The 22,070-nt window shown below is 35.4% G+C and overlaps 2 protein-coding genes across 2 annotated transcripts; both read left to right on the top strand.

Moving 5' to 3' along the window:
* Positions 1-18,522: 18,522 nt before the first annotated feature.
* J4E88_007141 (uncharacterized protein) lies at positions 18,523-20,478 on the top strand (the record flags this gene model as incomplete). Its single annotated transcript, XM_049400762.1, has 2 exons — positions 18,523-19,332; positions 19,399-20,478. The coding sequence occupies 2 exons, from the start codon at positions 18,523-18,525 to the stop codon at positions 20,476-20,478; spliced, it is 1,890 nt and encodes a 629-aa protein (XP_049253710.1).
* Positions 20,479-21,142: 664 nt separating this feature from the next.
* UBC2 (Ubiquitin-conjugating enzyme E2 2) lies at positions 21,143-21,846 on the top strand (the record flags this gene model as incomplete). Its single annotated transcript, XM_049400761.1, has 4 exons — positions 21,143-21,184; positions 21,262-21,326; positions 21,444-21,668; positions 21,723-21,846. 4 exons carry the CDS (start codon positions 21,143-21,145, stop codon positions 21,844-21,846), a joined length of 456 nt encoding a protein of 151 aa, XP_049253709.1.
* Positions 21,847-22,070: the final 224 nt, after the last annotated feature.

The raw sequence follows: 22,070 nt of genomic DNA, 5'->3' as shown, positions 1-22,070 counted from the left end.
CTACTTAATTAGAAAGGCTAAGCAACGCTAGCGCTTGCATAACACTACTTTAGTAGGCTCTAATACTTCTAGTAATACGCTAGAGCAAAAGAAGGCTAAGATAAGTAATACTAAAGTAGATAAGAGAAGCGAATCGTATAGTTCTACTATACTAATATAACTAAGCGTATAACTTAACTAACTAAGCCTTCTAGTACAATAAGCTTAGCTATACGTATATCTACACTAAATCTACACTAAATCTATATTAAGATATATATTATTAGCCTAGTTATAAGTTAGAACGCTAATTAGAACAGCGTTAGAGCTCTACTATTAATATATACTTTATATATAGAAACTTTATAAAGAGTCTCTAGACACGCTATTAGAATTACTACGCGCTATTTCCTAGCGTAGCTAATAGCCTTAGATATTTAGTAAAGTTCTTTAGTAGAAGACGTTATTCTATTAGTGCTATATTTAGTTACTATTACTACAATTAATAATAACATTAACTATCTATAACTAAGTTGCGTAGAATTATATAAAACAAATAGCACTATACTTAAGATAAAGATTAAAACTAAGGCTAGGCTTATTTAACATGTTGTTCGCTATTACTTACTAATAGAAATTAATTCTAGCCTTAACACTTAGCTAAAGGTTAGCAATAGTAGCTATAACAGTAATATTAGCAACTTTACTAATAAAGCTATAGACTTTAATAAATTAGTTTTACGCATCTATAATAAGAATATAGTCTAAGTTCTATATACTCTTAACTATATAACTAATATAGATATAGCCTAAAGCCGCTTTACTAAATAAGAGTACAACTACGCCTATAGAATCTTTTAGCTCTCTTAAGTAAGCTAAATATTAGCTAAGTTAATTAGACTATATAATGTCTTAATTAAACTACTAGTCTTACTAGCTAATATTACTAGTATAATTTATAGAACTACTAGAGAAATAGATAGTAGGCTAGATTACTAATAAGTAGAGTCTAGAATAAACTCTACTAAGTGTAGGCCTTATATAGCTACTAAACATTTTATATTAGATAGATAACTTAATTATAGTCTTCTGTAAGAATCTTATAACTTTAGAGAGATAGCACTATAGTAAGAATAACCTAGTTAGTATATAATATTTTTCTAGTAATTACTAACTAATACTCTATAAGCGTTAACCTAACTTACTAATAGCGCACTAGAAAGCTTTAAATAAGTCTTACCTTATAACTTATATAGTAGAGTCTATAATTCTAGCCTAGGTAAAAGAAGTTAACTATTTATATAAGAAGACATTACCTTTTAAGCTTACCTCTATTATCTATTATAGTAACGTAGTTAACTCTAGTAGTATAATAAACGTCTAGAGTATAAGTACAAGAGCCTAGTCTATATTAATAACTATATAGATATCTCTACATTTTTATATACTAATAGCGGTAATTTAAGAAAGAAGTTAGTAAGTACGTACTTATTATAATATTAAAGCGTATTATAATATAGGTAAAGACACTACTAGAAGAAGAAGCTAACTTTTAACTATATATAGTTAATAAATTATATAAGTTAAAGAGTTTAGAGAGTAAGTTTATAAGAGCGCTACGCTTATTTATATTATCTAAGAAAGTTATAGCTAGCTATAAACTAGATAAAGAAATATTACACGTCTAAGACTATTCTACTAAGTTTCTATTTCTTACTAGAATAATATTTACTAAATCTAAGAACTTAGTGCCTCTCTAGGCAAATGCATAGATCTAGAGGCAAGCTCTCTAATAGAGATTAAAGCTTAAAGAGAATATCTATAATCTAAACAGAATACGTTTAGATTATATAAAGCTACTAGAATTTAACACTAAGTTAGTAGTTAAGTAAATAATAGTAAAGTCTTCTAAATCTTCTAAGGCTAAGAAGAACTCTTTAGACGTCTTTAGGCACCTCTTAAAAGTTATCTTATTATAACGTTAATAGAATACGCGTATTCTAGAACTAGCGCTATTTAATATATAACTTATAGAGCTACTGCCTATATATAATATTATCTAGAAACCTTAATACTTCTAGTAATAGATTCTAGAATGCAATATACAAATAATATTATACACTATAGAAGTTATTAAAACTAGCGCGAATAGTTAAGTTATAAACATAAAGAAGATAACCTAGAAGTTTAATAAATATTTATAGACTAATTAAGTACTCTATAGCTACTCTTCTCTAAATAGCATTATATATCTATTTAGTAAGTAGAGTAAACTTATATAGTTAAAGATAAGTAAGCTATTTAGTGTAAAGGCTAGCTATAGCTATATATACATAATACAGCTCTTTAAGAATAGCCTAGTTTGCTAAACTATTCTCGCAATATATATAAAGAACCTAAAGATAATTACTATATATAATATTATACAAGAGATTATAAAAGTAGACAAGTAGATTATAACTAATATAGTAACCTTACTAAAGATAAACTCTAGAATAATTCTATATAGACTTAATAATTATCTTTATAAAAGTATTATTACTACGTATAATAGCTTTACTAATATAACTACGTTTAATATTATTAGTTATAGATTCTCTAGTATAGATATTATTTTCTTTTATATAGTACTTACTTAGAAAGAGAAATACATTATTATTATAAGTTTCTAAGATAAGCTAGATAACTATATAAACTTTGCGCACTAAAAGTAGCTACGTATTATAGTAAGTATATAGAGCCTACTATTAATAGGTATTAATCTACACTACGCTAACGCTGTTATTAATATTAAACCTACTAGTAATACTACCTAGGTTCTATAAGCAAGGTATAGAGTTTTAAGAATTAGATAGAAGTATATATTACACTTTTATACTATAGAAGTAGAGGTACTTATATTTAAGAGAGAAGTAATAGATAGGTTAAAGAAGATAGCTATGCTTTGCAAGGCTAAGAAGAAGGCTAGTCTAGAACTTCTTCTAGATAGTAGTAATAAGAAGAGAAGTAATAGAGACTTTAAACTAGATAAGTAGTAGTAGTTTGCGTTTTTTTTTTTAGCCTAACTAGACTATAGTCTAAGTTAAAGGCGCACTTTATTCTTTCTATATTAGCAAAGTTACTCTACTTAGCACACGTAGTATTAACTTAGCGCTAGCGTAGCTACTTACTTACAGAGGTATCTAGCTATACTAACATTAGAATGCGCGTATATACTCTCTACTATCTTCTATAATAAAAGTAACTACATAGCTATACTATAGTAGTATAGCACTATCTAGGTTATTAATATATATTGCGCAATCTCTCTGCATAGTAATAAGTAATACCTATATCTAATACTAACTAAGACTAGATTCTAGCTAGTACAAAGAGCGCGTTATTATACTAAATAAGTAAACTATAGCATAGCGCGTCTAATATAGTCTAACAGGCTATTAGATAATATTAGTAGTACTCTAGAAAAGTTAAAGTTTACCTTAGTCTAATATAACCTTAGGTTAATATCTCTTAACTAAATCTAAAGCGCCTACGTTTACTATTTTATTCTTAATACTTCTACATACTTTACTAGTATATAAACTATAATATATTACGTTACCTACTTTATAAAAGGCTTACTTTAGACAGCGCTACTATAAGTAAAAGGTAGAGTATATCTTTATAGAATAGAGCATGTAACGCGTTTATATAGAGGTTATATTAGAGAATAGTAGTTTCTATAAACTAATAAGATAGTGCAAGATAAGTAGAAGCGCTTTTCTCTAATAATATAAAAGATATAGGTTCGCAGGCTAGTAAGCGCACACCTAGCGTAGTATATCTCTATATATTAACTATATATAAAATCTTATCTCTATATATATTATATACTTTTGTAAGTAAGGCTACTACAGAACACTCTACTACTATAAGCAAGTAGTAACCTCTCTCTAAGTCTATTTATATATAGTTATAGCTATCTTATAAGCTAAAGTTTATATTAGGTTACTATACTTAAGTAATTAGATTAGGTCTCTAGCCTTAAGTAATAGTCTGCGTTCTTTCTTTACAACTACACCTATAATACTCTTAAGTGCTAGTATATTACTCTTTACCTAGTATTAATTAACTAGCTCTAAGTTCTAATAAAGAATCTTATACACTAACTATAGCGAATACATATCTAGCTTAACTATAGATTTAATAATATAGTTAACATTTACAGGCTAATACCTAGTGTTTAATTTTATAGCTAGAGAAATAATAGTAGTTTTAGTAGATTTAGCTATACGCGTTGCTTCTTTTAGGCGTAGATAATAGACATTATATTAGCTTTTAAAAACTAAGACAGCATAGCGTACTACTAAGAATTAACTCTCTTAAATTATAAGAGATTACCTATTTCTATAAGTAATATACTATATAGTTTATTTATTAGACTATATATACGTTAGAAAATACTAGAAAAATACAGATAGATAGTAGAGTTAACTATGCTATTACTTTCTCTGTACATCTTTCTGTGTATATAGAATATACTAGTAAGTATACTATAGTAAATTATAAATTCTAAATCTATTAAGAATAGTTTATTATTCTAGCTAACTAGCTTAGTTAGATCTCGCAGCACTCTCTACTAATAGAGAGAATCTAGAATATAGAATTTAATTAAACTTTGTATAGATATAGTATTAGTCTAATTATTTAGAAGATATTTCTATAGCGCTTATAGAGCGTTAATTTTTGTCTCTAGAGTACTATAGAGCGAAAACATACTACACATAATAACTATTTATCTACTAGATAGGCTCTATTAAAGCGTTAACAGTTAAACTCTACATCTTTATCTTCTAGATCTAAATTAATAGTATCTAGTAAACTATCTACTACAAAGTTCTAAATATTACTAGATAATAACTTATACTTATCTTCTAGCTTAAAGAGTAACTACAGTGTACAGAGTAGAATATCTAGCTTAGGCAGAGACTTAGTAGGTAGTGTAAAGCACTAGGTATTAGTAAAGATAATATTTTCTATCTAGACTACGCTAAATAGTGTAGATAGAATATAGCGTAATAACACAACCTTTACTATAAAGTAAATTACTATAGTTAGGTTAGTTATATCTAAATATCTTTACTATTCTAGATAAGAGGTAATATAGTAGAGCAACATCTATAGTTAAAGGTAGGCCTCTTCTACGTTATTTATAAGATGCTAGAGGTTCTTAAAAACTCTAGGCTTCTAGTAGCTTATATTTTCTATAAAGCCTTTTTCTTATATAAAGAGAATGTCTACTACTTCTAGAATTAGCTATTTATAGCACTTTAGAAGGGCTATAATAGTGCTATAAGCTAATAACTAATTCTATTACGCTTAATTACAATAGGCTAGAGCAACTAAGTTAGCTAATTCTAATATCTATATTAAGATTAGAAGAATAGAGGTTATAGAGTTACTAAAATAGAGTAATAATCTATAGTAGGTCTTCTTGTATACTATTAAGTTGCCTCTTAGCTTAATAGGTATAGCTACTATAATCTATACACGTTAACACTATATTACTATACTTATTAGACTATATATATACTTCTAAACAGCTTTCTTAAAGAACGCAAGTAAGATAATATATTACTATTATCTATTGTAGCTAGAGAATTATACTCTAATTAGCTTATCTTATAGATATAGCTAGAACTCTAGTTACGTTGTAAGCTAATTATAAAGACTTAAATATAAAGCGTATAGATAGGTTGTTTAGCTTATTACAATATAGTTTAAATAATATTAGAGTTTATTTATTAATTATGTAGCTTACATTAACTATAAACTCTTCTCTAGATAGTAGTATATTCTAGTGCTACTAGTTAGCCTAAAGCTCTACCTTAGAGAACTTTTAATTAAAAGTCTTATTATATAAACTAAGAAATAGCATAGCGTTTATAGTATTATATAGTAGCCTCTTTATAACAAGTTAGAACAAAGTAAATAATATTAAATATATATAATTCTATCTACTAATAACTAAAATACTTGTAATAAGTATTATACTAGCGCTTTAAGAGAAGCTAATAAGTTATAATTAAAGTAATAGGTATATTCTTATATTAGAGGGTTCTAAGAATTATAGGTAAAGAGAGTGTTAAGCAGCGCTTCTAGTTGTGCGCTTCTTTTAGTAACGCAAGCGCCTTTAAGACATTTCTATACTATATCTTTACTAGTTCTAATAATAATCTATTTAATATATATCTACTCTTATAGACGTAGTCTTAAATATCTTATTATTATTTAGCTTTAGCGTACGCGTAGCTAGATATTACGTTTATAAGTAAATAAGTATTATAGTTTGTTATAACCTATATGTTATAATAGACTAATAGAAGAAGAAGAAATAATAAAGAAGATATTAAGATTAATATTCTCTAATAGCAAAAGTATAAAGAATATAGAGTAATAAGTAACCTATCTCTAATATATTTAAAACACTACTCTAAGATTGTAGTTAAGTTCTATTACTACTATTCTATAGCCTATTATAATAAGTAATATAATAACAGCCTATATATATAGCTATTTTAAGTTAATTCTATAATAAAAGTGTAGAAATGTAATAATATATTATAGGTATAGCAGCTTTAAGTTAGTCTAATGTAAACATCTCTAATTAGAGAATATTAAGACTTAATAATAGTCTATAACTTAAACAAATTAAGAACAAAGCGTTAGAATAATACTAGAGTAATGCTAATAATAGAAATAGTCTATAACTTAAACAAATTAAGAATAGAGTGTTAGAATAATGCTAGAGTAATACTAATAAAAGAAATAGTCTGTAACTTAAACAAATTAAGAATAAAGTGTTAGAATAACACTAGAGTAATGCTAATAATAGAAATAGTCTATAACTTAAATAAATTAAGAATAGAGCGTTAGAATAACGCTAGAGTAATGCTAACAAAAGAAATAGTCTATAACTTAAATAAATTAAGAATAGAGCGTTAGAACAATACTAGAGTAATACTAATAATAGAAATAGTTTATAACTTAAGTAATTTAAGAATAGAGTGTTAGAACAACACTAGAGTAGCGTAGTAGTTAGACTGTAAGAAAGTAAGTTAGAATGTTACAAAGGCAGAAAGATATATTTCTTACTTATTAGCTAGTATTATTGTTATCTAGACAAGGTTTATTATTATTAATAGTAGCTCTTTCTTATCTAGTAGAACACGTAACGCGCAGCTCCGCAGTAGCACTAATAATATTAACTATTAATAGATAGATACGCAGACGTTTTTTTTTGTATATATCTAAGCTAAAGATAAATTTATAAACTAAAATCTTAAGAATATAAGTTAAAGCTAGATTAAGATGTAACGCTGTAACTTTAAATAGTAAGCAGAGCAGGCCTCTAAGCCTAGATAGGTAAGAACGCTCTTTAAGACTAGTATATAGCTTAGACTTAATATTTAGATAGTATTAATGTTTTAAAGATACTATTAAAAGACTAGTAGATAGAATTCTCTCTTTTATTAAGAATTATTAGTAGTATAATAATAAAGACTACGTAAAGAGGTATATAAAGTTATAGATCTTATTATAAAGACATAATCTTAGGTTATATACTAATATACTCTTAAATAAACTAAGGCCGAAAGTTATATAAAAGGTAGCTAATAGAATTATAACTAAAAGAGGCGTTACTATTAGGTCTTAGACTAAGCACAGAAAACTACTCTCTCTTACTACAATAGTAGATATAGAATAAAATAAAAAGTAAAAAAAAGAGGCTAAGACTAGAGAAGATACTACAAACAAAAGTAGTAGTATAGTAATATATAGGTCGTATACAGCTATAATAGTCTAGCAGTTTATAACTACAAGAGACTCTAGCTATTATAATATACTACAAGTAGGTATTACACAAAAGGCGCTAAATACTATAGCTATTAATAAATCTATCGCTAGACTCTAGCTATTATATCTTCTAAGCATTAACTAGGCACATACAATACCTACTATTACTAAACCTAACTACGTAGCTGCCTCTCTCTTCTCTATATTTACCTATAATAATATAATACTTAGTACACAAAATGCAAATACATTTAGAATTAGATTTTAACTTTCTAATTAATTTCTCTTTGTACATAATAAACTATAAATAGATAAGAATAAAAAGCACGCAAATAAGAATTATACTAATAACTTCTAGTTAAATAAGAAGATAGCTAGAAATAATATATTAATAATGCGCAAACGCGCTAATAAAACACCTAAAGTACCTAAGAATATCTATAGTTAGAACGCTAAGCGCCTTAAAACCTAAAGCGCTAGCAATCTACTACTAATTAGTAGAATACCTAAATAGCTAGAGCAAGTTTCTATAGTTATAAACAAGGCTGTACCTACTATAGACATAGAAAGCTCTATTAACTCGTCTCTATTAGATGTAGAAAGTGTTGCTAGAGATATAGATAACAAAGATAAAATATAAGAATCTAATAAAGTTCTACTCTTTTGCAGTCTCTAAAGCACTAGTAAGCTTAAAGTTACTATTTAGAGGTATACATACTAGTCTATTCTAGAAGATTAAATATTTAAATATATATATTTAGTCTAGTTAAACTAATACGTAGATAATAGTACTAAGATAAGAAGAGTAAGAACTCTAATAGCAGGTATGTATAGTCTATATAATTACTTTTAGTATAGATTTCTAATTATATATAGTATTAACGTATCTAATAGTTAAAGAGGCATAATAACTATACTAAGACTAGAATATCTTATATAACTTACGCTCTCTCTTTATATAGATAAATATTATCTAAGATAGTAGAAAAGGTCTAGCTATAACCTATAGCTATAATCTTAATTATTAGATAAAGATTATTCTTCTTAGTAAGAAGAGCTAGTTTAAAATTAAACAGTATATTAACTTCTATTAGAAAATAGACAGAATAGATAGAAAGATTTACGTATATAGTATAAAGAGATACCTTAAAGTATTTAGTATAAAAAAAGCTATAACTACGCACTATAAGTAGTGCGTACTATTAAGAGAGCTATCTTAAAAGCTCTAAAGAGAGTACTTATATAGCTTCTAGAAAGTGTTACGTCTAATAGTATTTTTATTATATATATTAGCTAGTACACGTAGAGTAAGATTATTAGTAGTATGTCTACTAGTATATAGAGTACTAAATATTATAATAATACAAAGAATATAGAATAGTTCTTATAGATTAGAAAATTTTTAAAAAAATTAATATATAGAGTAAAGATTACTTACTACAGTACGCAAAACTACTAATACAAGCATTAGATATAGGTACTAATACTAAGAAAGTTATAATACAGCATTATTAGAAAAACTATAGTATTAGAGCTATAGTATATAGAACGTATACTAAGCGCTAGGTAGTATATCTAATATACGTATAGTGCGTATACTATATTATTAATGCGCATAGATAGAGGTATCTCTATAGTGTCTAACTATAGTAATGCGCTATAGAAACAGAAACTCTTAGAATATAACTATAATAATTAGATAATATATTTAGAACTCTATTATACTACTAGAGCTAATATTATATAGATAGCTATAGAATATACACAACGCATAAGCAGGTATATAAAATATAGAATATATAAATAGAATAGATAGTTAAATAAGTTAGAGTTAGTCTTATTAGTAGTAGTATAGAAAGCTTTACCTCTTAACCTTTATTAAACTACTCTACATCTAAACCTTTATCTAAAAGCTTTACCTCTTACTTTATACCTTAAAGCTTTACCTCTTAACCTTTATTAAACTACTCTATATCTAAACCTTTATCTAAAAGCTTTACCTCTTACTCTATACCTTAAAGCTTTACCTCTTAACCTTTATTAAACTACTCTATATCTAAACCTTTATCTAAAAGCTTTACCTCTTACTCTATATCTTAAAGCTTTACCTCTTAACTTTTATTAAACTAATCTATATCTAACTCTTTATCTAAAAGCTTTACTTTCTAGACTTTATTAAACTACTCTATATATAGACTTTTATCTAAAAGCTTTACCTTTTACTCTATATATTAAAGCTTTATCTATTAACCTTTATTAAACTACTCTATATCTAAACCTTTATCTAAACGCTTTATTCTCTATTTATTAAGGCTTCTCTGCTACCTCTACTTCTAAAGTTCTAAGGTTAAGTTTACTTACACTAGCGCTTTAACACCTAGCTTTTAATATACTCTATAGCTACTTACTATTCTACTAATATTATATTTAAAGTACCTAGTACAACTTACGCGCTCTAAATATACGCTCTTCTTATCTTATTAATTCTTTATATATACCTATCTAGATAACTGCCTACGTCTAGCGTAATAGTTATATACTCTTAATACGTATTCTTCTCTAACTACTATACTTTAACCTATTCTCTAAAGTAATAGTAGAAAGCTTTACTATATTGCGTATAGTCTATATCTAGCGCTATATTACGCATAGGCTAGCACAGCCCTTATTACCTCTTTCTCTAGTCTACTATCTACCTCTTTATTTAGGTAGCCTATAGTAGACCTAGTTAACGTTATAGCTAGAGAATAACTTATACTATAGAAAGATTACACCTAGAGCACTACGCTATCTAAAAGCATTACCTAGACAGTTAAACTATATAGCACTTAGAGAATAAATATAAAGTAGATATTATTCTACGCCTACTTACTTATAAGCAATTTAGGTTTACTTACTATAGCATATATATTAGCCTCTAGTACTTCTTTAGATAGTACTAGCTAATACTATCTATAGTATATATTAGTTCTAACAGCGTAGTCTTAGTAAGTAGTTTCTCTATACGTAAAGACAGCACGCTACCTAGATAGTAATTATTAATATACTCTAGTTAGGCAGGCAGAATTAAAGTATAAATATTATAGCTAGAGATATATTACTAAGATAGGTAGAGCGCACAAGATACTAGAAGAGTAGAGGTAGTAATATACTATATAGAAGCACTACTACTTCTACTTAGTGTAAGGCGCTAGTGCTAGTGCTAGTGCTAGTACACTAGAAAGCATACCTATTACTCTAGTAGCTATCGCTATTCTCTTATAGGCACGTATTAGACACTAATTAATACACACTTATCTTTTCTAGTATCTTAGATACTTATTCTCTTCTACTCTTTACTACTTAGCTATAAATATTATAGTATAGATATACTTCTTCTTATATTAGATATTGCGCTTAGTATACATAGTATATATTATTATACACTATTCTACGTGTAAATATATTATAATATTCTATAAAAGCTATATCTAGACAACTATAATATTATTATACATTTTCTTTTAGTATATACTATACCTAACTTACTCTAGACTACTAAATCTTTCTTAATACTCTATTAAACTAAATATTACAGATACTTACTTAGACGTCTACATCTAGAGAGCCGCTAAACGCCTTAGCTACCTACTCTATCTTCTAAGCTACCTTTATCTTCTTATTCTTATTAATAGAATATATATACTCTTATATATAGATATATATATATAGTAGGCTATAAGTCTTACACTATACGCTAAGACCTAATTATATATATTAAAGATAATATTAGGCCTTTATAACTATTCTAATAGATCTAAATTGCGCTCTAGCGATAGAGCGCTCTATATTCTTACACTACTTCTAGCCTATAAAGAGGTCTATATCTAGTATATTCTATTATTATAGTCTAACTACGTAGCGTAGTTAGTCTCTAGAGCTTAATAAATAGCTTCTTAAGTTAGAAGTAATACTAATCGCGTTCTATGCCTAGTATATTTAATATATATAGTATTGCTAGAGATTCTACGTTAAGAGTTAGATACTTAGAGACTAGGTTAAATAGAGCGTTATTGCATTAGAACTAGAAGGTAATAGTAACTAATACTTTAACGTTAGAATATATAGTTCGCGCTCTAGTAGTAGTGTAGAGAATTTCTTCTACCTAGTAAGGCCTTATATAGTGTAAATAGAGAGAGCGTTAAGTAGAAAGCTAGATAGAAGGCAAGTTATTATTATAGCGTTGTGCTTCTTTACGCAGACTTCTATATAGTTTAAGTCTAGAGTAGTAGCTTAGATTAGTAGAGTAGAGAACTTAGGCTAGAAGTTATACTTAATGTATCTTCTTACCGCGTTTAGTAAGACGTAGAGATATACTTATACTAGAAGCTTAATAGGTAGTGCTAATATACGCACAGCGTACTTAATACTACATTAATTAGCCTTTAATAGCTTAACTTAAGACGTTAAACTTACGCAAACTATATAAAGTGTAAACTACTTTATTTAGCTAACTTAGCGTAGTAGCGTTTATAGCGTATATTATACATAAGCGTTTTACTAGGTAATTAGCACTATAATCTATAAATCTTTAAGGTAATATTATAAGCTTAGATCTATATTTAGAGTTAGGTAGTATAGATCGCTAGGTATAGTGTATAGAGTTGTGCCTTAGAAGATATAGCAGCTTAATTATATACATACACTAGAAGTACTAGTTTTAATATAGTAACTCTTATAATATTTCTCTATAACATTAATTTTCTTATATAGCCTTAGACCTAACTATATAGAAAGCTTAACATAATACAACGTAACTATCTATACTATATCTCTCTTTATATAGAATACCTTAAACTCTATAAAGAATACTTTAATATTTACTAATAATAGCTTAGGTTATATAGCAAATAGTAGATATATACTATAAACGTAACTCTTAATATATCTAGGTAAGCTAAAGATAAGGTTAATAAGTTTAATTAGCTTCTACTAACAGAACCTCTTTTATTCTTTCTACTTCTTTCTATCTTTGCTAATACATACGTTGTTAAATTATCTAGCGTAGCTAGATCTCTAGCTTATTAGAGATACTATAGTTATTAAGTATACCTTAGTAGCAATACCTATATATTAGACGTTTTGTTAAGCTTATAATAGCTACAATATAGTCTTAATATATCTATTCTAAAGCTAATATTTATACTTTATTTAATAATATCGCTACTATACAAAATAGTACGCAAAGTATAACTCTTAGATATACTTACTAACTAAATATTTAGTATTTGCTACATATACACCTAGAATTTAACTCTTTTTACTCTTTTACATCTAAGTTTAATTCTTTTAACTATCTTATAGCTTAGAATATATATTATTATTAGATATTTGCTATAGCTATACTATATTAAAGGCTTTAAATCTAGTTAGCTAAACAGTTTCTTCTGCCTAGCGCCTTCTCTTCTGCCTAGCGCCTTCTCTTTAATACCTATAACATTACCTATAATATTATTACTCTGCTATATTACTCTATAACTACACTAGCATGCCTTAGCTATATAATCTATATATTCTAGGCTATTTTCTATTAAGAGATAGTATAGTGTAGTAGCTAGTAATAACTATTAAATATTAATTAACCTCTAAAGCAGAGAGCTAGTAAGAAGATAAACATTAGCTAAGGCCTCTATACGCGTATTCTATTTTTTTACCTTTATTTTTATTATTATTATTATTATTAAAGCTAACTAAGAGCCTAGGTTTAATTCTCTTCTGTCTTATCTTCTACACGCCGCTGCCTACAGCTCTAACCTATCTTTTTACTAGCTAGCCTAATATTACCTTACTACTATAATATTGCGTCTAGCAATACCTTACAAGCGCAAGGCTAAGGCTAGCGCTAGTTACCTTAGTTACTTACTATACATAATGCCTCTACAAAGATTATAATAAGTAGCTACTTAAGCATTCTTACTAGTCTCTATATAGATATAATAATAGAAGTAAGATAATACCTCTAAAGAAGATAAAGATATTAATATAGAGAACACTATTAGAGAGGCGTAGAGAAGTAGCAGCGTTAAGCAACTAGTAATAATACTAATATTAATAAGAAGAGTAGGTATAAAGACTAATAAGAACTACGCCTGCGCCTGCGCCTAAGTCTAAGACTAATAATACTAGCTATAGCTTATAAGTGCAAGGCTAAGACTACGCCTAAGTCTAATACTAATAATACTAGCTATACTTTATAAGCGTAAAGCTAAGACTAATAAAGATAGTAGTAACACTAAGATTACTTCTAAGAAGGCTGCAATACTCTACAAGCAAAAGGCTAAGACTAATAAGAATAGTAATAACACTAAAGTTATCTCTAAGATAACTCTAACACTGCGTAAGACTACGCCTAAGTCTAAGGCTAAAGAGCTATAACTATAGCTAACACACGCCTAGAGCTAAGAAGAAGCGCCTTAATCGCTAGTAGAAGTTTAGAGTATTACTACTACTACTACTAATACACGCCTAGAGCTAAGAAGAAGTACCTTAATTACTAGTAGAAGTTTAGAGTACTACTACTAGCTATACCTTATAAGCGCAAGGCTATAGCTACGCTCTCTTCTCTCTAATAGCGTTACAACTAACACACGCCTAGAGCTATAAAGAAGTGCTACTACTATCTAGCTATATTACTATTTACTATCTCTATCTTAACCTTACTATATAGACTCTAGATCTAGCGCCTACTTCTAGCTACTAGAGAGACTATATAGTTCTGCTGCCCGCTGTTTTAAACAGCGTATATAGAAGAATAGGTAGTTATAGAAGTAAATATTAGTAGTAGATAGCAAGAATATAGTTATCTTATTAAACAACTACTATAGAAGTATATATTACTAGTAATGTCTATAGAAAGACTAATACTCTTAGCTACCTACACGCTATTATAGTAGTATATATTAATATCTTAAAAGAGTAATAGTAGATAGAGACGTATATGCAAAGATCTATAATATTACATGCAAGAGTATAATTATTCTTTATTCTTCTTATTAGCTAATGTACTCTTATACAACTAAATACCTAAGTTATTAAACCTAACTATAATTTAATCTAAACGCTATTATTATTTCTATAACGTTCTAGAGTTGTATAATATCTATAATAAGGCAACATAGAGAGTAGAAGCTTACTTAGATTTAGTATATAGACGATTAGAAAAGATATTAGTATATATTAAGTAGATGTTAAGGTCTTGCAACAGTTTTCTATAGTTATCTTTTTCCTAAGAGATAAGAAGATGTGTTATTAAAATAGGTGCATATAGCAAGGTTTATGCATAGAATTAGTAAGGCTCTTAGATAAGTTTGCGGATCTTTTAGAGACGCTCGCGTAGAGAAGAGCATGTGTCTGTGTTGTAGTATTGCAAGGTGTTTATAGGAATCTAAGATTGTTTGCGTTAGAGATAGTTAGCGTTTAATAGGTTTGTGCTGTAATGTAAGGTGTTATGTAATGTAGGTTGTGTAATGTTAGTTGTGTTAGTGGTTTACTTATTGTCGAGTAGTGAGGGCAGTTTAGGCTGCGGTTGACGAAATAGTAGTTGTAGTTTACTTATAATTGTGATAGACGAGCGTGTCTGCCTACGTATCTATATTGTTCTTTATATTATCGTGACAATAAGGAGGGCGAGGGCGGCTTCGTTTGATTACTAACACATCGATATAGAATGTTGAGTGTTAACGTTAGCATGATTGCTTTCCTGGTTATAGAGTTCTGGTGATTAGAAATGTAATATGTTGAGTGATAGAAGTTGTCTTATAACTTTGTTATACTTACGTTCCTTAGCTCGCTATCTTTGCATGCATAGTCCTGCTATACTATTTGGCTTCAGCAATATAGACGTGATAAATACTCTCCCCTGTACGTCTCATGACCATCTCGTACGTAACGCTAGCCAGCGACCTAGCAAGGCAGCTCTCCGGCTGCATCCTCATTATCAGCAACTACGGCGAGAATTACCATGCCAAACAAGGACTCAGCAGCACGAGTCGAGTCGAGTCGACTCGGAAGGCCCGCGACGTATGCGCTGGACGTCATACCCACCAATCAGCCCCCTCCACGAAAACCTTCCCAAAACATGAAGTTCCTCTTACACTAGCGTATGTGGACCCCAAAGCTCAGTGGCGACTATGCGCACTTCGGTTGTCGGTCGTCTCGGAGTCGTTGTCCCGGGCCGTCGCTGTGTCGCTTTCTCACCGACCGGATCGTCGCGCAGCGTTCGGGCGACGACCCGGCGCCTGGTTATCAAGAGTCATTCGAGAGTATCGGGCGTCGGTCGGGAAATGCCAAGAAGACTGAGCTCGCGGACTTTGTCTTCGGATGCGCCGGCGATTGGCTGGGTGCCTTGGTGTTTTGGTGTTTTGAGGGTCCTCGTGACTGGTATGTCTGGACATTGGCGGTGCGTTGACGGACGGGACTGCAAGTCGTGCGTGCGTCGCAGATGCTGGAGTCTAGCGTATGTGGAGATGCTGTTGGCGGGCTGACGCAGCTCTGTGGCCTGCAAGATTTCATTATCGATTTGTACCAGGCGGGCACGAAGGGGTGGTTGTTAGCGCAAGTGGGGAGGTAGTTGTTATCGAGATTGCGAGGGTTTCTTGCCCGGGATGGGAGAAAAGTTCCAGGGAAGAATGGAGTGGCGGGCATAATGACTGATGTTGTTTTGTGCTAGTCGTGGTGTTGGAGGACAGGATAGTTGTGATATCACTGCTGGGTTGTAATGTGGTGAACTACTTTTTGTGGGCCCGACGACCTTAGATAGTTTAGTGGACTTCGGATGTAAACATGACATTCAGGTGTGGGTGGGTAAACCTTCAATTCAACACTCAATCCACCATTGTTTGTATGCTGCGTAGTGGTGGTGGAGCGGTCCAGCGCGCGATCTAGCCCTCGAGTCGAGAATCAAGACCATCGCGTGGGGATAACTGCATCTGGAGTTGTGGACACGATGGATAAGCTCCGAAGGCCCCTTGCCCCTGCAGTTCTCTAACCGAACGACGACTGTACCACGAGGCAGCTCAAGTCTGGCCGAATTGATACGACGTCCAATTACAGTAGTTTCTCGGCGCATCGATGCCAACACATCAACCTGCGTGCAGGTCGGAGAGACCTTGAAGGAGTCAGACCACAAACGGGTCGAGCCGACAAAACAATCATGTTCACGTGCCTGTCCGGTGAATCCTGCGAAGACTCTAGTGCCAGCGAGCCTTCGGAGAGCCGCATGCATGTGTCGTTGGAGACTGCAGCGCGCTATCAGTAGCCTGCAGCCACTTGGCGTCAAATAGTGTTGATTCGCCAATGCAACGAGACATCTCTCGTTCGGGCTAGGCGGACGCAGCAGACCAATGACGGTGGGATCTGGAAGAACATGCGGACACTCCGCCTCGCACCGGTCGCTAGATGATCCGAACACCAGAGTGTATACCGGTGGTGGAGCCTGGACGACTTCAATGCTCGCGTGCCATGCATGTTCACGTAGGAGCGACGTCCCGAGGAGTCGCGAGGTCGCGAGGAGTTGACCGAGTGGCGCTCGCGATAACGGTGGCAAGGGGACGCGCAGCATGCAGTTGAGCCATCGCATGCAGTATTGGTTGAGAATTGTCAAGATGATGTTCAGTCAGTAGGTAGAAGATGAGCAACTAAACTTGCACACTACACAGGTAAGGTTTGCGGTGCCAAGCAACGTGCCAAGTCCTCCACGACTCCTACCCAAACTTCATCAATTCCTCATGTGCTCAAATTCTAGCGGATGTACATGCTTGCATGCTTGGCTGTTACGTAGTCCCGACTTGATCGACTACCCTGCATATGGATCATATGCATGGCGTTGTCAATCTCGACGTCCGTGGTCGCTGCTCCTCGAAAGGGATCGATCACACTGGCAATACATGCGCTAGCGACTCACAGACATGCTGTATTCTGTTGCATGGCTGTGTGGATATGATTGCAAAGGGATTGGTCTGGCCAGTTCTGCTACCTATGGGTGATGCAGCGTGGCAATCTTGAATCCTGCAGCGGAAGGCGGGAGGATGACTGAGCGCTACCAGAGTCTGGCCGCGCACACAACTTGCATGTTACGCAGAAATGGCGAGGCGACGACGAAATCACGGAAAGAATTTCATGTCAGAGATTTGCAACAATCACTATGAATTACAAGATACATCATATTGTTCTAGATTAATGTAACCCTGCTCGCTAAATGGTGAATACCCCAGCCAAGACGTGAGGTAAGATCGCGTGCTCGATGAAACGCTCCATGATGATCCCTCCAGCATCGAACGTCGAACTGCGGCCGGTCGGGCCTTTTGAAGTAGAACAGGGCGGTGTGCTCGTAGAGGTGGAATTTCGCCATCGCCCAAACGGGACTAGTTCGGGCGGGATTGGTCACTCGAAGCGTGGATTGCGTAGGATTGCGTGACCGCTGGAAGTCACGACCCAACCTTTTGTAAGGCGCGTCAGGGTCGCACTTCCCCACATACACCGTGCGGCCGACGCGACTTCCGGGGCGTCGCGCTTCTTATCCTTCTTATCTATAAAGGTCCCACTGCCCTCATCTCAACCAGAGTTTGCCCACCAAGTTTCCTGCCTTCACCTACTTTCAGGAATTAATTGCTTCTTCCTACAATATCATCGAAGCTTCAATTCTACCACCACAACCACTGCCACTACAGTATGGCACCCAGTCTCTTGCTAGACCCAGAGTCGCCGCCCTCATCCTATGTCCACACCAGCAAGCAAGCCTTCAGCCAGGACGGCGGTGTCTCACTCAAGGAGGCCCAGGCTCCCGTTGGCGGCGACTTCTCCTTCTCTTCTACAGCCATGAACGGTAATGGTAACGGCCATGTCAACGGTAGCAGTGGCTTCTCCAGCAACGGGTTCTCAGATGCTCAGCAAGGCGGAAGCGATTTCATTACTGCTCAGACTCTTCGTCAACAATCGGACAGCTATGCGACTCAGGCTCGCACTTCGGGAGACGGAAAGCGTCCCAACATCTTGTACATTATGGCCGATCAGATGGCCGCACCCATGCTAAAGTTCAATGACCCAGAGTCAGTTATCAAGACACCTCATCTTGATGAGCTTGCTAGGACCGGCGTCAACTTCGCGAGCGCTTACTGCAACTCACCTTTGTGTGCACCATCTAGGTTCACCATGTGCAGCGGCCAGTTGCCATCCAAGATCGGAGGATACGACAACGCCTCGATCCTGAGTCCAGAAATCCCGACCTACGCCCACTACCTCCGCCGCGAAGGATATGAGACTGCGCTCGCAGGAAAGATGCACTTCATCGGCCCGGACCAGCTCCATGGCTTCGAGCACCGACTTACTTCCGACATCTACCCTGGCGACCTGGGATGGTCCGTCAACTGGGACAAGCCAGAGGAGCGTCAAGAGTGGTACCACAACATGGCCTCGGTCATGCAAGCCGGACCATGTGTGCGATCCAACCAACTCGACTATGACGAAGATGTCATGCACAAGGTAAGGAATCTCAGTAGTACAATATACTCCAGTGGTATAAGGAAGTCTTCTAACACATACCTCCAGGCTCAACAGTACCTCTACGACTACGTTCGGTCTGACCCCGAGACCCGTCGGCCATTCGCCTTGACCATTTCTTTGACCCACCCACACGACCCTTACACCATGATCCAAGAGTACTGGGACCGATACGAGGGCGTCGACATTCCCCTGCCCAAGGTTGAGATCGCCCAAGAGAACCAGGACTCTCACTCCCAGCGCCTACTCAAGACCATCGACCTGTGGGACAACCCCGTTCCAGACGAGGCCAAGATTCGCGCCCGCCGTGCCTACTTCGCTGCTTGCAGCTTTGTCGACGACCAGGTTGGCAAACTCGTCCGTCTCCTCAAGAACTGCAGGCTGGACAAGGACACCATTATCGTCTTCTCTGGAGACCACGGCGACATGCTTGGCGAGAGGAGCCTGTGGTACAAGATGAGCTGGTATGAGAACAGCGCGCGAGTACCGATGATTATCAACGGGCCCAACATCGCACCCAAGAAGGTCAAGGAGTCCGTGTCCACCATGGATCTCTTGCCCACGTTCGTCGACCTCGCCGGAGGACAAGTTGATGATCGTCTGCCACTAGACGGTGTCAGCCTTCACGAGTACCTTGTCTCAGACAAGCCAGGCAAGGACGAGGTGTTCGGCGAGTACATGGGCGAAGGCACCGTTACTCCGACTTACATGATCCGTCGTCATGAGTGGAAGTTCACCTACTCCCTTGCCGACGGACCGCAACTCTACAACCTGGTTGAAGACCCGCAGGAGCTGCATGATCTTGCCACTTCCACAGAGCCTCATTACCAGAAGATGCTCGCTAAGTTCGAGGCGGAGGCGCGCGAGAAGTGGGACTTCAAGACGATCCACAACGACGTCGTCCGAAGCCAGCGCATGCGCCAGGTTGCTTGCAGTGCACTGAAGATTGGTCGCAAGGAGTCTTGGGACTACCAGCCGCCGGCCAACGACCAGAACCGCTTCATCCGCTCGCACATTCCTCTGGATGAGCTCGAGCGTCGCGCCCGCTTCCCCATCGTGGACTACTTGGGCCGTGAGAAGTCAGCTCAGGCATCCCACCATGGTCTTGCTGGAGCAGCTGGCCAGTGAGGGCGGATATCCCAAGCACTCATGACCTTTTTCCCTTTCGATCAATTTGTGTTATTACGGAGGTCGACATTCCATCTTTCCAGTCTGTTTCTAGCGATGCTGTTAATGTCCAGTTTTATTAGCGACTCATGGCGTATGACTTTACGACGCAGGGTGTGTATTGTCAAGCGTTCTGCAAACAGCATGGTCAGAATGAGTTGCATTTACGGCGTTTTGGGGCATATGAGGGAACGGCGTTATAGCGATGAGGATCTTGAGCAGGCGATACATGGGCGACGGGTGATCTGGCTATGTATAGCACAGTACAACAATAAAACTGAAAACGTAAACTCGGTGCCGTGTGAACTGACGTCGGCGTTGATCATGTGTGAAAGAATGATGGTGGTGCTGTGAAGCTGTGTGACTCTGGTGCGAAGCGGCGGGGACAAGGAGGGGTGTAATGGTGAGTGCCACGATTGGGGGACTGCGATAAGCCAAGTTTCAAGCTACACGTGAGGTGGCGTTTGCCTCCACAAGCCGAGCGACCGACAGCGGAAGGTGCCAGTTACGTCTGCGACTCAGTACCACCAACCTTGATTGTAGCTATATCCACCGTGTCTGTTCTACCTCAACCTCCCACTCCGCTTCAACTACCTCGAGCTCCGTCCATCATCTACGCACAACCATGTCTACTGCAGCCCGCCGCCGTTTGATGCGCGACTTCAAGGTACGCCACTAGAGCAGCACCACCAAGCTCTGGATGTTTGCGCAATTTAACAGAGAACACCGTACTGACGAAGACAGCGCATGCAAACTGATCCTCCCGCTGGTGTCTCTGCGTCTCCAGTTGCGGATAATGTCATGACCTGGTACGGCTCACCGCATTCCCCCGCACGCGACACCAAGCCTCGCAGTCACTCTCGACTTTCGGAGACACAGCAGCGGCAATAACACATGTCTGAGCTTGACTGCTGACACATAGACAGGAACGCAGTTATTATCGGCCCAGCAGACACACCGTTCGAAGACGGGACCTTCCGTCTTATAATGCATTTCGAGGAGGCATACCCAAACAAGCCGCCGGGCGTCAAGTTTATTAGCCAGATGTTCCATCCCAACGTATACGGGACCGGCGAGCTGTGTCTGGACATTCTGCAAAACCGATGGTCACCCACGTACGACGTGGCAGCCATCCTGACCAGTATTCAGAGGTACGTCACGGTAGAGCTGGTGGGCTGCAGCGCGACACATGCTAATAGGTCCAGTCTACTAAACGACCCGAACACCTCGTCTCCCGCCAATGTCGAAGCATCGAACCTGTACAAAGAGAACCGCAAGGAGTACACCAAGCGCGTGCGCGAGACGGTGGAGAAGAGCTGGGAGGACTGAGGGGCGACTGGGGTACGAATATCATGACACGACGGCATGGGATGGAGTTACAAGGGACAGGGACAATGTCATGTTTGTTACTGGCAGCCAGGGGCGTTTTGTTTGAGGCTCTGCGGCGTGGAGTTTGGTTCACTATGGTTCTATGTTCGTGGCGTAGCCAATATACGTCCGTTTTCGTTGGAATCGCTGATCATGTAGAGAAGCGTGATTGTCTTTGTCGCTCC

This window comes from Alternaria novae-zelandiae, assembly GCF_023758075.1.
Source record: "Alternaria novae-zelandiae strain BMP 2774 chromosome Unknown scaffold_14, whole genome shotgun sequence".
Taxonomy (NCBI): Eukaryota; Fungi; Ascomycota; class Dothideomycetes; order Pleosporales; family Pleosporaceae; genus Alternaria; species Alternaria novae-zelandiae.
This window is presented reverse-complemented; position numbering and strand designations above follow the sequence as displayed.